The sequence below is a fragment of the Musca vetustissima genome, unplaced genomic scaffold (assembly GCF_032173495.1).
Source record: "Musca vetustissima isolate MV318-11 ecotype Yass unplaced genomic scaffold, APGP_CSIRO_Mvet_v1 utg98079, whole genome shotgun sequence".
Classification (NCBI taxonomy): domain Eukaryota; kingdom Metazoa; phylum Arthropoda; class Insecta; order Diptera; family Muscidae; genus Musca; species Musca vetustissima.
In genome coordinates this window covers 73,623-90,033 of record NW_026887652.1, presented here as the reverse complement: position 1 = coordinate 90,033, position 16,411 = coordinate 73,623, and the positions used below count along the sequence as shown (strand labels likewise).

Sequence of the window (16,411 nt, the reverse complement as noted above, 5' to 3'; positions counted from 1 at the left end):
ATGTTTTATAGCTAGAATCTGACATGTAAGCATTCTGTATGTGAGTGGCGTGTATTGTGAGTGTATTAATAAAAAATGTATTAGAATTAGGAATTCGTACTAGGAGTCTCCTATAGTGTTGGGTAGGTATTGTGGAAACCAAAAGCATTGGATGGTAGTATATATATATATATGTAGTTTTTGCTGAACCAATGGAGATTGAATCCTCAACTTTAAGAGGGTTGGTATAAGGATCTGGTTTTGGAAATACCAAATGATAAAAGATTTAGTACGAACGAGTTTGGTGGGAACGAATAGAAATGTAACCTCCAACAATGCCTCACTATATTTTTTGGAAATGTTTAATAAATAAACTACTAAATTTAGTAGAAGTGGTATTCAGTTGCCACATTAAGGTAATGTGTTTTAAGATTTTAATTATAGGCTTTCTAGTACAGTAATTGTACAAAATATACGATAATGTACACAATTAGCTGCCATTGTATTTTATGAAACGAATATAACTTTATCATTGGCATATTCGGTGTGATACATTTGGTATGATCACAGCTATAGTAGGGATTCACAGCTATTGTTGGAATTCAGACAGTTCGATGACTCATGATATTTATCCAATTTTAAAGTTTTATTTTGTGTATTTATCGAGCATAAGGAAACAAGATTGACCAATAGATGACAAGAACAGTTACATGGTATACCGACATTAGATTAGAATTGCATATATAATTTGTAAAGTGTTGAAATAAAATTCTTAGAGCTCTTCTTTTATATACCCGTCCGACTTTGTTCATTTGCTTATTGGCTTCCCTTCCTGCATTTCAAGTTCGAGGTCTTTTAGAATCTCACTCATTGATTGTAAAATTTGGGGATAGAAGAAAAGGGATTCTGAAATTCTTCATTTTATTATCAATATGCTGTACAGTGGAATTCGACTGTTAACCATTTTAATGAATCGAAATACATATTATGTACATATGTATTTTGCTTTACTTACATGTTGAACATCGACGAATGTTTGATGTATTCGAGCATCCGGTTTCAGACCTTTTATTGTTTTCGTATATTCATTGGAGGCGCCAAGCATATGCGGTAGAGTCAATATGACAGGAGCATCTAGAAATACAATACGAAAAAATACAATTAAATTAATAGGCATATATGAATAATATGAAAATATTTTATGATATTTATTGTAGCAATGCATGAGATATTGATTTAAAGAGTTCGTTGTCTCGGTTAACTGAAGTAAAGATAGAATATTTTGTTGCTGTGTTTTAAAACAAAATTGTTGTTGGCCTTTTTAAATTGAATTGCATTTTTAAATGCAAAACATTTTAAATACCCCAGCAAAATTTATTAATTAAGTTTTATTATCGACTTGCATTGGATTGCCTTGACAAAGGCTTAAAACAACAAAAAAACACAAACAATTCTAGAGAAGAATGTGAAATTCTTGATGGCAAAAAGTCGATATCAGTTAATAAACAATTAAAACGTTTAATTTTAATTATTAAGGTGTGAATTTGTAAACAGAAAAAAAGGGAATTTGATGTTTATTAAATTGTTGTGTAAATTTGATTTTTATACTTCAGGCGCCATGGAATGAGTCTTTTCATTCCAAGGAAATATTTGTAGTGAAATGCGAAGGTGTGTTTGTCGTAAATCGAGGAAGTGACCTATTTTAAAGGATTTTTATAAAGCAACATTTTACTTTGTGGCCGAGATATAATTGCCTTTACTTTTATTGTCTGATAGCTAATGCGAACCTTAAGAATAACAAAGGTTCAAAAAAATTAAATTACATAACCAATAAATATATTTCTGGAGATATTCTTTATTATTCATTGTTTGCCTAAAAATGTATATAGCAAATCTCGTATTAAAGGTGTAGTTAATGATTTCCGCATTTGAATGTATTATAAATATTTAATTGTTCTTATCAAAAAAGATCTCATACGAAATTTTATTATTTTAGCTAATAAAATATTTCAACTTGTTGTTGTTCTTCTAACCACACATTTAATTGAAATATCCACTTAAAAACACTTAACAATAACTTAATAAAACAAATTCTGACATTTAATATTAGTGGTGTGTTATCGTTTATGAAATTATCTATTTTAGGAGGTAATTTATCAATTTTATTGCGGTAAGACCGGTAGTTGTTGGAAGAGTGAATCCAGTTTTATTTTATAATTTTCTATTGTGGGAGTTGGGAGAGATTTCACTTGACCACGAGTGAAGGGCATTCTAATTAGTTTATGGGCAATAAATAATAAACATGTACACTATATTCATTGAACAGAGCATTTAGTACATCCCGTCATTGTTTTTGGAATCTTAAGATAATTTGAGATTTTTATATACAAATGACAAAAATAAAAATTAAATGATATTTTACCCCAAAAGTTTCAGAATTAAATCTCAAATGCACCATAGACATGACTAGAGATGATGTAAGTCGCAGACAGCTCATGATTTTTGATATATACGAGGTGTGATAATATCAATTTTCGAATTTCGTGGTGTTCGATTTTCGTATTTTTATACATTTTAAACCACTGTGGAACAGGGTATTATGTCTTTGTGAATATGTTTGTAACATGCAAGAAGAAACGAGATAGACCTATGGTTACTTTTGATAATATGCATAGAATCACTTTCAGAGTCGATTTATGCATATCCGTCTATCCATGTAAAATTGTAAACAATGGACAGGTCACATTTATTATCCGAATGAGAAGAAATTTGACGTTTATTTGGACCAATGCGAACCCTATTTTAGAAAATCGGTTCTGAATTAAATATGAATATATTTTCGTCCAATTCAGAATTCAAACATGAGCTGTTGACTATACTTAAAAGGGCGCTCCAAAAGTATTTCGATCATTTCAAAAACGTTGTCATAAGTTTTCCATTTAAAAATCTTGATCGATTTTAGGATTAACGTCTGTTTGTCTAAATTACAACGGAGCACTCGGAATATCTAAGATATAGCTTTGCACATACTACACTTTACACGTTTTGGTATAGCCATGGAACAATTAGTCCATGGCACAATGAAAATGTAGTCCATTTAGATCAGCTGATGTCTTGATTAACTGTCAAAGTGCTTAATTTCTACTTGCATTCGATGTGCAATGTTTCCAACTATGTGAAATATTATATCAAGGTATATTTAATAAGGTAGCCGCATCGGCCCAGCTGTTGGACAAATAAATGTCAAAAATGTTGTTGTAATGTTGAACCAAAAAATTAAAAAACAAAATTATGGATGAAAATCTCCGAATTTCGAAGAGCTTTTTTGGCAATACTTTTATTAACATTTTCTACAAGCATTTGTGTAAAAAAATCTTGCCAATCTGTTTGTTTTGGCAAAATATTTTTGACATATCAAAATACAACAACCGATGTTTGTTGTAGAAATTCGCCGATGCGGCTACCTTGTATATCTACCTTGTATTATATGAAACAATTTGACAGAAGGTCGAGACAAAAACAAAGGTTTTTGTTGTGATACATCACCTTATTATTGCATCATGAATTAGTCCATCTGACGATTCGATTAACTATCAAAGTGTGCAGTATCTACTTGAATTCGATTTGCAATGTTGCCAACCATGTGAATTATTACTATAAAAAAATTGACAGATGGTCGGGACAACAACAAATGTTTTTCTTTCGATACATCACCTCATTATTATAGTGTATAGTCCATGATGCAATAATAAGGTGATGTATCACAACAACAACCTATGTTTTTGTCTCGATTATCTGTCAAATTTTTCCATATAATATTTCAAATGGTTGGCAACACTGCACAACGAATTCAAGTAGAAATTACCCACGTTGACAGTTAATCAAGACATCAGTTGCGCTTAATGGACTACCTATTCATTGTGCCATGGTTTCTGCCAAGATCTATTATTTTATATGCATATTTTTTCCTCAAGTCTAATGTTAAAAATTTGAACGGTATTTAATGTTTAATAATGGAAGTCAATTCACAATAATGGATCATGACAGCGAACTTAAGAAGCAGCTGATATCCCTAGATGACCTTCTTAATAGGCATTGGTTTATACTATGGCAATTTGCAATGTTGCCAACCATGTGAAATATTATAAATAAAAAATTGACAAATGGTCGAGATAAAAACAAAGGTTTTTGTGTTGATACATCACCTTACTATTGCTTGGCACAATAAATAATTGTCAATGTGCGAAATTTCTACTTGAATTCGATGTGCAAGGTTGCCAACCATATGAAATAATATAAGGAAACATTTGACAGATGGTCGAGAGAAAAACAAAGGTTTTTTTGATACATCACTTTATTATTGAATCCTGGTTATAGCCTCATATAAAGGTCCCGATTGTTTGTGGTAGGTAATTTGGTGATCGCAAACGCATTTTTAAATTAGTATTCTGGTTTATTCGTGACAAGGGTTTGACAAAAGACATAAAATATGGACATTGCTCCAAAATGTATATATAACGATTGTGTGTGCTCGAGTTTGTAATAACTAGAAAGATTGGTCATAGACCCACACTGACTATCTGAATCCATCCGTCCATTTGTTCATTATAAAAATTCTCAAACTGCTTTGCTTAAATTATTTTTGTATCATGTGCTTGCCATATAACATTGTTGTAATTGTTATTTAAAACACTTCGTATAAATTATATAACAAATTATATTTACAAATCTCACAATAATTCTAAGCACCCCAAAATACTTTAAAACTCAGAATCAATCATTATTAGTATTCAATGCGATGACCGAAACATATCCCTGAATATTAACATTGACAACAAATCAACAGTAACAACAACAAATTCGAAGGCAACAAAATTGATCGATACTTTCAGTTTCATTAAGAAAAATGTTCACGAAATTACTTCACTTTGTATATTTATCTTCGATGTCTATTTTTGCCTCATTCAAAGTGTTAAAATGTTAATTAGGAAGAACAAACCTTTTGTTGCGAGGTACACCAGAGTTCTTCAGAAAAATAAAATTACGAAATATAACAAGTCATGAAACAATTCACATAAAGTGGTTTTTCAAAAGAAGAATAAAAGAAACAATAATATAATAAAAAGAAGAAAAAACTATGATGGGCTTTTACCGGTATTGTGGGTGAATTTGTTTCAGATTTCTTCGGTGATTGATGCGGTACACGCTTAAAACGTACTTATTTAACACTTCAGATATTAAGTACCTGAAGTGTTAGAACCAAGAAATATAAGCACTTAAGATACTTCGAAGATGAGTCGTTTTTTTTTCAATAAAACAATAAATTTTATCAAGAATACTATTTAATGCTTTATGATGATAACGATGATGATGGGTTAATAAACTTATGTTTATATTTGCCACACTAATATGGGGTTATCCACAAAAAGAACACCGAATATTTTGGGATATCGTTATATGGGGACTATACCAAAACGTGGACCGATATATAACATTTTCGAATACCTAATATCTTAGGAGTAGCAATAATATACCAATCTTACACTCCACGTTATGCTGGAGGGTATAAAAATAATTTCAACGTAACGAAAATTATATGGGATAGATAAAAACATGAACCTGTTTCTGGGATGAAGTTCTTTGTTCACGAAGTGAGTAATTTCGACTGAAACTTTCAAAATATGAACTTGTATGAAGTAGCTCCGGATTTAAAATGTTAATTTATTCTTTTTCTAAATTGCCATGCCTCATTTTTTGGCACTTTAAATGTGGCCAAAACCTTTAAAGTGACAAAAATGAGGTGAACCTTTATATGGGAACCTTGTCAAAATATGCACCCATATTGGAATTTTTCACCTTCCGGAATGACAAATAAAAGCCACTTTAGTGGCTTTATATGGAGGCTTAGAACCCATATCGATATTTTTCTGAATAGATGCATTTCATGCTCTAAGAATATGAAAGTCAATATGCATTCCCGTGGGTCACTTTTATAACATTGTTAAAACATGGACCCATAAGTAATTCGCCTTCAAATTCAAATTATATCTACTTTGTGGAAGATGTTTCAAAAATTCAAATTATATCTACTTTGTGGAAAATGTTTCAAAAACCTTTAAAATACCAAAATAGGGTGGTAAGACCAAAATAGGGTGGTATGGGGGCTATGTAACAAAAAAATGCCTATGTAAATCAAAATATATGAAATATATATTTTATTTTATAGTATTATGCACTCAGGTTTTGTTAGCTACGTAATATGTTTATATGGTCTTGAAGGCCTTGTATTACAGAAATGAATAATAAATAAATAAAATAAATAATTCCAATATTTTCTAAATATACCATTTTCGCCCTCCAAGAACCTAGAAAATTCATCAACTTGGGACCTTTATATGACAGCTATATAGACCATGCTTCAAAGCCGCGAAATACCAAATTACAGCCATTTTGCCGGAAAACTGTAGCCAAACCCCATAAAAAATCGAAAAATGGGCGGGAGTTCTATTCTTTTTCTGATATTTTTTGCAAAAATGTTTTTTATCTTCGAAGAATTGAGAAATCAAGATACAGTTACTTTGGTGCGATACAGGTAATTTTGTGGAAAACTGTGGACATAACCCATGATGCAATAATAGGGTGATGTATCAAAACAAAAACATTTTTTTTGTCTCGATTATCTGTCAGATTTGTCCTTATAATATTTCAAAAATTTGGCAGCATTGCACATTGAATTCAAGTAAAATTTACCATTTTGACAGTTAATCAAGACATCAGCTGCTCTAAATGGACTACCTATTCATTGTGCCATGACATAACCTTTATATGTCATCCTCCGAATATAAATTGCAGCCCTGTTAGATTCTGACCATGGCACAATGAATAGGTAGTCCATATTGCGCAGCTGATGTCTCGATTAACTGTCAAAGTGGGTAATTTCTATTTCATGGCCTATAAATAAGGTCACCAAGGGAGACCAGCTGATTATCGATACCTCTCAAGTTTGCTGTCAAAATGCATTATTGTGAATTGACTTCCATTATGAAAACGTAAACAAAGTCGAAATTTTTGACATTAGACTTGAGAAAAAACAGCTGTTTTCCGATTTCGATTGCTATCTTGGTGACCTTATTAATAGATCTTGTTCTATTTGAATTCGATGTGCAGTGTGGCCAACCATTTTAAATATTATAAGGAAAAATTTGAGAGCTAATCGAGACAAAAACAAAGGTTTTTGTTTTGATACATCACCTTATTATTGCATCATGATTCTGACTAAGTGGAGAAACTCTCTACCGAAAATGCTTACTATTGGTTCAACTGGCTCCGATCCAATAACCCCGCTAATATTCAATATTTTCAGGATTTCGGGCCGTTTTCCTACCGAATTGATTATCAATGGGTAGAAAATCCAAAAAATAATCAATTCTCAAAGTGATTTATCATTTTGGTCCGCTAATTATTAATATTGGTCCACTATATATACTGGCATCCCCAATTTTCGGTATATAAATTAATTTGGACTCGTTCCATATTGGTCCGTGCTTCTTTGTAGAGCCTATTTGGAAATTTTCATCAAAATTAGCAACAATTCAGTTTCAAGTAGGTTACCAAATCTCCTAGGAAATATTATTGATATGAGTCCACTTTTTTATTAAATTTTTAATCACATGTCCTTTGCATCTTTTCTAGACACATACGTAAATTCCACAAAAATAGATATGTCAAATAAATAAAAACTATCTTACAATCAATTCAAATTACATTCAAAACAAAAAACCAGTTATTGACAACTATCGCTTGGAGATAGGTCTTTAAAATCAATCTGGCAAAAAAACACCTTAACCAATGTGCTGAGGTCATCGAAATACGATCATAAGTATATACACAGCTTTAAAGCATATTTGTTAATATGTGTGTGTGTGCTTTTTCATTAATTTTGAATAATTGATGTAGATTAATGGAGAGACGATGACATTACGACATCCCCGGGTAAATTTATGAATGGAGTGTCTTCTTCATGCAAAACAGTTGACAGTTTAACAGTAGCTTAATCGAAATTTTCGTTGAGGTCATAAATCGTTTTTTTTTAATTGTGATTTAAGTGATACACAATTTATGACAGGAATATTTTTTGGTCAATATTTAGAAGTCATCGACTTGGTTATTCTTCCATGGAAGGATTTCTATTTATAGCAGATATTTAGAAAGCTTTTTTTTTTAATTTATAGAAGACCTATCTATGTATAGGAAATCTCCCTATCCCATACTTTCTGTCTATAAAAAGTTTTATACTTGTTCAAATTTTATATCTATAGGAGACACACAGGTCAGAAGTGCAATGATTTGTATACAACATGTATCGAGGGTATTTTGATTCAAAAATAAGTAAAAATCTCGTTTAGTTCACCCGAACTGAACTTTGTATACCTTTCACTATGAGATGGACATTACGACCTATTTTATGTACCTTACTAGAGTAGATCGGTACATTAATATCTAAACATCAAAAAGTGCCATACAATGGAATTTACTTAGATGGGGACTACACTAAAAAAATTATACTTTTTTGTATTAGGAAGGAAGATTTGCTATCTAATGATAGTAATACTATATTACAGCCACTTTGTTAGGGAAACTTGCACAAACACCCCAAAGTCCGAAATATGGATTGCTAACATAACCTAAAAATAGACCATCAATTCGATTAAAATATGTGCATAAAATTCTGAATTTTGCAATAATTTGGTATTCTGGGCTCTTGGTGGCTGAAAATTTTCTTCGCAAAAAATTGTCAATATGTAGCCGTATAAATCACTATGTAAAGGTCCTGCCCATGGTACAATAAATAGGTAGTCCAATTAGAGCAGCTGATGTCTTGATTAACTATCAAAGTGCGTAATTTTTACTTGAATTCGATGTGCAGTATTGCCAATTGCTGAAAATTTTCTTCGCAAAAAATTGTCAATATGTAGTCGTATAAATCACTATGTAAAGGTCCTGCCCATGGTACAATAAATAGGTAGTCCACTTAGAGCAGCTGATGTCTTGATTAACTATCAAAGTGCGTAATTTTTACTTGAATTCGATGTGCAGTGTTGCCAACCATGTGATATATTATAAGGAAAAATTTGAGAGATAATCGAGACAAAAACAAAGGCTTTTGTTATTATTATTGCATTATGGTCCTGCCCAGGTCCTGAAAGGCCCAGTCGATAATTTAGTATTACGTTTTCTTATTGGATAAATAACTTCCTGGCAGCAATTTACCATGCTATTCCCATAATTATTATTATATTTACCACTTTGGAATACTCACATAAGGGTACAGGCACAATAAATAGGTAGTCCATTTAGCACAGCTGATGTCTTGATTAACTGTCAAAGTGGCTAATTTGTACTTGAATTCGATGTGCGGTGTTGCCAACCATGTGAAATATTATATGGAAAAATTTGACAGATAATCGAGACAAAAACATGGTCTGTACCACATATGCACAAAATAGTACGAAAGCGTTGATGAATAAACATGTATTCTCTTTTCGTTAGTCATTTTTGATGATGATCTTTCAGTTACGCTCTCACACACGTACTCTCAATTTAATTCTGTTCAGCACTGACAATACCATGCCACAATAAATGGGTACTCAATAAATAGGTAGTCCATTTAGCGCAGCTGATGAACGATTAACTGTCAACGTGCGTAATTTCTCCTTGAATACGATGTGCAAATTTGCCAACCTTGTGAAATATTACTAGAAATAATTTCACAGATACATCACTTAATTACTGCATCATGGACTGGACCATGATGCAATAATAAGGTGATGTATACCAACAAAAACCTTTGTTTTTGTCTCGATTATTTGTCAAATTTTTCCATATAAAATTTGAAATGGTTGGCAACACTGAACATCGAATTCAAGTAGAAATTAACCACTTTGACAGTTAATCAAGACATAAGCTGCGCTAAATGGACTACTTATTTATTGTGCCATGGACTGGACCATGATGCAATAATAAGGTGATGTATCACAACCAAAACCTTTGTTTTTGTATCACATGGTTGGCAACATTGCACATCGAATGCAAGTAGAAATTAAGCACTTTGACAGTTAATCGATACATCAACTGCGCTAAATGGACTGCCTATTTATTGTGCCATGGACTGGACAATACATCATATCAGGGTGTAATGTAATGAGTCAGTTTACTCCTATAATAATGGCCGTATGATAATTAACATATATTATCTTGTAAGATTATTTTTCTATGAAAAATAAATTAGCAATTAGACTTACAGCGTCGGATCTTTAGAATGCTCCCATCATGGTACAGGCTACATCATGGTACAGGGGACTTAACGAAAGTTTTTACTTGGCTGTAGTATATTCGGCATTTTCTTCAAAATAGACCACAATTTCAGAAATCGATATACGTTTCTTTCCTCCTTCTTTCAGATCATGATGCTCCCAGTCCATATGTTAATTATTTCTAGAATGCCTTTTAAAAGTCTTGTATCTCTAGCAGATTTTATAAAAACGAACTCTTTTCGAATTACACATTTTCGTCAGAAAAGCCACAGTTGCTGACACCATCGCCAGATTCAAAATATATTTGCATATATAATCGAATCAGTAAATATCTATATCTCTTAGAACCATTCACATTTTGAATGAAATGTCATCATCAGTTATTATTAACAAAAATTAGGTTAACTTTTATGATTGTCATATTTTTTGGTACCTGCCTGGTTAACCGCCTAGTTCTTGATTTCATAATTAAGTTTGCTGGAAGCCAATAAACTCCCGATGGTGCTTACGTCGAGGTAAGGCACACGTCGACGTTAGGCACGTGGCGACATGGCACACTTACTTAAATTTTTCTGGAATTAATGAATAATTTAAGGGGCGAACTAAAAACTGTTCTATTCTACATAATTTAATAATATTTCAAAACTAGTAACGAGACTATAAAATATCAACATATCGACATTTTATCGAAATCTGCTTTATATTGTGGTCGTTAATGATATTTGCATTTTAAATAAAGTTTATATGTCTATTTTTTGAAATAACATCTTTCCGGTTTATTTTTATTTTTTTTGTCTTTTTCTCCTTAAATTGGCAACACCCAAGACATCTGGAGAGTACAGACGTCATCGTTATCTTCATTTTGCAATGATGAATCAAGCTGACACATTTGCATAAGTTTTCAGTATTAACACTATTATTAGTCGCACTAATGGCATTAATTTGCCAAAGATTTGTGCGATTAGTTGGTAATAAACAACTAAATGAATATATAAATATATAGGTATGTATGTTTGTAGTTTGTCTAGCCTTGTTATTATCTTAATGAAGAAAAAGGCGTAAAAGATCTGTTGGAGATTTAAGAACGTTGAGATTTTTATTTGACAACAATAAAAATATATTCAAAGCTTGGTACTAAAATTACTGATAACTATTAACGCCTTAAATTTGTAAAGAATACAAATATGCTTCAGACAATTTGGAGTCGGTTTAGAAATCTCCATAAATCCGTACAATAACTTTTCAAAACAAAATTAAGTCAAAATCGAATAAATAATGTCTATAACTTGCCATTTTTGGCCACTCAGAGGAGAAAACATCACACAGATTGTTTTGTTAGGTCCCACAAGAAATATATTGAACTATGGTTCTTTTAGACGTGACTGGTTATAGCATTAACTATATGGTTTACTTTTCTTGTTTTAATGTCTTTTATAAATAACGGAAATTAACCTTGCAAAGAATTATCAATATTGTCATTAATTACTGATGAGAGCATCAAAATAGATTTATATTTGAATAAAAAAGTAGATTTGCAAGTAAAGCAGAATCTTGTTTAATGCAAAAAAACTTCATAAATTTCTCGCTATAATTGTTAAAATTATTTTGCATATTGAGTGACATAAAGTAATGAACTAGTTACTCCTATGATAATGTCCGTATGATAATGTTGTTGTTGTTGTAGCAGCCCTATTGCTTTTACACAATGGACTGAGGTGACAGACGTTGGCCGATTAAGACTCGGGTCGTTTGGGATCGTAGACCCCTCTGTCGTGGAAACGTCCGTATGATAATAGTTGTGTCTGGTTACTTTTCTAGTAACATCTACTCAGTAAGTTCAATTTCAGAGAGTAAGCCGTTTTTATTCCCTTTTAAAAATTGAAAAATTATTTTTTAGACTTATTAAGAAAAACTATTCATAAAATAAATAACTGATTGAAATACATCGAATTATGCTGGATAAATTTTACTGGAAGAAATTTACCCAGTAACATTCAGCAAATTCTTAGCGTAGAACTGTCAAACTGGTTCCCTTTACTTTTGAGTAAACAGATAACATTTAAAAGTAAACAAATATCAGCTAACTGACTTTATATCATTTTAATATTAAAGGGGAAACATGGCACAATAAATATGTAGTCCATTTAGAGCAGCTGGTGACTTGATTAACTATCAAAGTGCGTAATTTCAACTTGAATTCGATGCGCAATGTTGCCAACCATGTGAAATATTATAAGGAAAAATTTGACAGATGGTCGAGACAAAAACGAAGGTTTTTGTTTTGATACATCACCTTATTATTGCATCATAACCCGTTATGTTGGCTTTGTATGAAGTGTCAATTTACAAAGGAATATCAGAGTCAAACTTGATTTTGGACGCCGTTCTCCTTCATTATGCTAAGGCTGAAGTAATTTTATGTGTTTCCCTCTTTTAGTCTAAAAAGATTGGACTTAGTACCATTGTGTATGTATATGACAATAATTATCAGCTGACTGGGCCATGGTTCAATAGGTACTCAATCAATCGTAGCTATAGGATTAACTGTCAAGCTGGATATCAGCCGCCTCTCAAGTTTGTAGTAAAAATCCATTATTGTGAATTGACTTCCATTATGAAACCGTAAACAAAGGCCAATTTTTTGACATTAGACTTGAGAAAAAACCGCTGATCATGACACAATAATATAGGTACGTTTAGATTTACGAAATCCACTCGATCTCAAATGTCAATTCCATAGCGTGTACGTCAAATATAATCCACTGGATTTGTGGACAGGATTACCGCGGAATTGACGTTTGATATATTAAAACAAAAACCTTTGTTTTTGTCTCGACCAAGGCGTATTTAATAAGGTGTAAGTGACAATCATATGGTTTTAAACTTTTTTCTAATTGTTTGTGAAATAAATTGTCAAAACAAATTTCTTCGACGTTTCATTTCCTTAAAATTTAAATTATGCTCAACAACAAAAAATACATTTATTCCTGATTATAGGCCTCTGAAATATGGACTTTAAAATTTGCAAGGAGCCTGTAGTGGTATCTGCCCATTGGTGTTTGTCGCACATTCTGAAATATGGGCCTCTATAATGTCTCTAGTGCTTTCTCACGAAAAATATCATAATTTGCATGAATATTATATTGAGTAGCTCGAGTTTAAATAAGTCCATACGTGTAGGGTATACATCCTCAACCACCTTCAAAACCAAGGAAATTGTATATTGGAATCTGCCCATTGGCATTTGCAAAATCTTCGACGGATGTCCAGCCTAACTCTTAGTTAGGCACAACATCTTTACAATTAAGAATAGATTCTGTAGTGGATTTTTAGATGTTAATTTAAATTGAAAAGCATTTGTGGATAGCCGCACTTCGTCCCGAGAATTTGACATACGCTTATTACAATATTGGTATACTGGCTATGTAACACAATCTTCATTATTTTGTGGTCTTTGACGGCGATTTATGGCACACAACTTTTCCACTGAGAAGTGCTGATTTGGAAGCCATAGTTAAATAAATATACATATATAGAAACCTCGGGCAGGATGTGGTAAATTTTCCAAAAAGCAAAAGATTTCAATTTCTCATAGATTATTTGTTGACAAAAAAGCGAAAACAAATAAATAATAAATAATTTTCAACATGAAAAATGTTGACAGGTGATCGGGACAAGAACAAAATCTTTTTTATTTTCATACATCACCTTGTTCTTGCATCATGGTTTCTACATGAATTCGACATGCAATATTGCCAAATATTCCATAAAATTGTATGTACATATGTCGATTGGCATATTTTCAAAACAAGTAAAAATTTTTATTTTCTGAAGCTGCACATTGATCTCAAGATGTAACTCAGGTTGTTACAACTTATATTTATAGGTTTTAGAGGTAGGCAACTTCAAAATATTAATAAATATAAATGATGTAGCAATTTTCGCTACTAAACACATGATATGCGTACATTTCGAAGGAAAATATTTTCATTTAAATTTTGAAAGCTGAATGCTGTCAAAGGACATTTTTTTTGAAAAAATATTTAATTTAACTTTAAAGGCCTTGGTACAGTCAAATCTTTCTCTATTTATAATAACTTTCCCGAATAATAAAGATTAGAAGCATGATATATCATGAGAACATATTGTTGAATCCAGGATTATAACTCATACCCAATTTAGCAGAGCAGTTAGCGAACGCAGTCTAACCCATAGTGTAACAAAAAATTATCAAACCAAAAATTGGGAATAAAAAAACATAAATATTTTCAGTATTTATTGTATTTCATTTTATTGCGAAAAAAATAATTTGCCTAACTAGGAAAACTAAAACTTAAGTCTAAAGAAAAACAACAATATAATGGCAGTAATCTCTCCTGTGGAGGAATTGGTTTTCCAAATATGGCAAATAGAACAAACAAACAAATATATAGATTAACAAATAATATTGGCAAACATAATAAAACAACGTAGATTATTTTTAACAAAAAAACATGAACAGACAAATTCAATTATTATAAATAAAATTATAAACGGTTCGTGATATATATATATATGAATATTTCCTTATACATAATAACCCATTCGTCTGTTTATTAAAACAAAAAGTACAGAAAAAATCTTGCTATGTTTACATCATAAATTGGTTTGAACAATAAATCGTCTCAAAATTCACATTTTAATTTGATGTAAACATAGCCTAAGTGCATTTACTGCCAACGCTGCTGCTGCGGACGTTTTGTGGTTATGTTGGCAACGTTGCCAACAGCCGCATGGAAATTATATGAAACTATTTTTTTATTGGCACCGTTGGTTATATTTTTAAAATCCTGATAAAGTTTCGAGTCCTTTATTTGTTGAGGTAAGCTGGCAGTCAAAAAGCTGGGACTTTTAGTTGTCGTTCTTTGTTTAATTCGTTCAAAAAATGGATCACTAAAGGGATCTGTTTTATTGTTGTGTTGCCAACTATTTGTAGAAGATTGTTGTTTTGTAGTTGATGGCCAATTTATTTGTGGTTTTTGAGTTGTTTTGGTATTGCCATGTTGCCATGTGGTTTGTTGTTGTTTATTATTATTATTACTATTATTTTTATTATTATTATAAGACGATGGTTTCGAAGTGGTGGTGGGTTTTCGTGTTGTTGCTGTTGCATTGGCATATTTCGTTTGTTGTTGTTGCCAATTCCATTGCGTTGTGGGACGTTTTGTTGTTGTAGTAGTTTTTTGATTAAACGATGATTTTGTAGTCGATTGTTTTTGTTGTTGTTGCCAGGATTTTGTAGTGCTAATTCCGGGTTTCTTGGTGGTTGTTGTCAAAGATGTGCTTTTGTTTTGTGGCAATTTTGTCGTTGTTGTGTTTTGAGAATTTTTGTTGCTATGCCAATTCCAATTGCTGGAAGATTGTGTCGCTTTTGTGGTGCTGGAATTTGGACGCTTTGTTGTGATTGTTGCCGATTTCACGTTATTGTTGCTGTAATTCCAGGAACTAACAATTTTTGAGGATTGTGCAGATTCTTTGGAGTTGTCCCATTTCCAGGTGGTTGTAGTTTTTGTTGTGGTCTTGGGCTTGACGGTTGTGCTACTCCAGTTCCAGTTATTCCAATTAGATGTGGTTTTTGTGGTGGATTTTGGCTTAGCAGTTGTGCTACTCCAGTTCCAAGAAGTTGGTGCTTTTGTAGTTTCCTTTAGATTAGAGTTATTCCAGTTCCATGCTGTTGTAGCTTTTGTGGTTACGGCGGTGGGTCGTTTTGTAGTTGTCGATTTTGAAGTAGAGCTTTTATATTGGCCGCTATTCCAATTCCATGAGGTTGTTGGTTTATTTGTCGTTGTTGTTGTTTTACCCACCGTTGATGGTTTCCTTGTTGTTGTGGTGGTCGTCCAGGATGTTGCTTTTGTAGTGCTTGGTTGTTTTGTAGTTCTCCAATTCCAAGTAGTTGCAGTTTTGACAGATTTGGTTGTTGCTCCAATCTTTGTTGGCTTCTGGGTTGTAGTTGTATCTTTCCATTGGCCGCTATTCCAATTCCATGATGTTGTCGATTTTGTGGGTTTAGTTGTTGATGATCGTTTTGTAGTAGTTGTGGTTTGGGGTCGTTTTGTAGCTGTCGAGGTCCTTGCTGTTGT

The 16,411-nt window shown here is 32.1% G+C and overlaps 1 protein-coding gene across 1 annotated transcript in view; it reads right to left on the bottom strand.

Annotated features, from left to right (window-relative positions):
- Positions 1-994: 994 nt before the first annotated feature.
- LOC133335331 (sensory neuron membrane protein 2-like) overlaps positions 995-16,411 on the bottom strand; it is a gene marked incomplete at its 3' end in the record, with an annotated part of 70,900 nt that continues 55,483 nt past the window's right edge. Inside the window, exon 7 of the mRNA XM_061543616.1 lies at positions 995-1,113. Coding sequence (XP_061399600.1) covers positions 995-1,113 — 119 coding nt within the window. The remainder of the gene's footprint in view (positions 1,114-16,411) is intronic.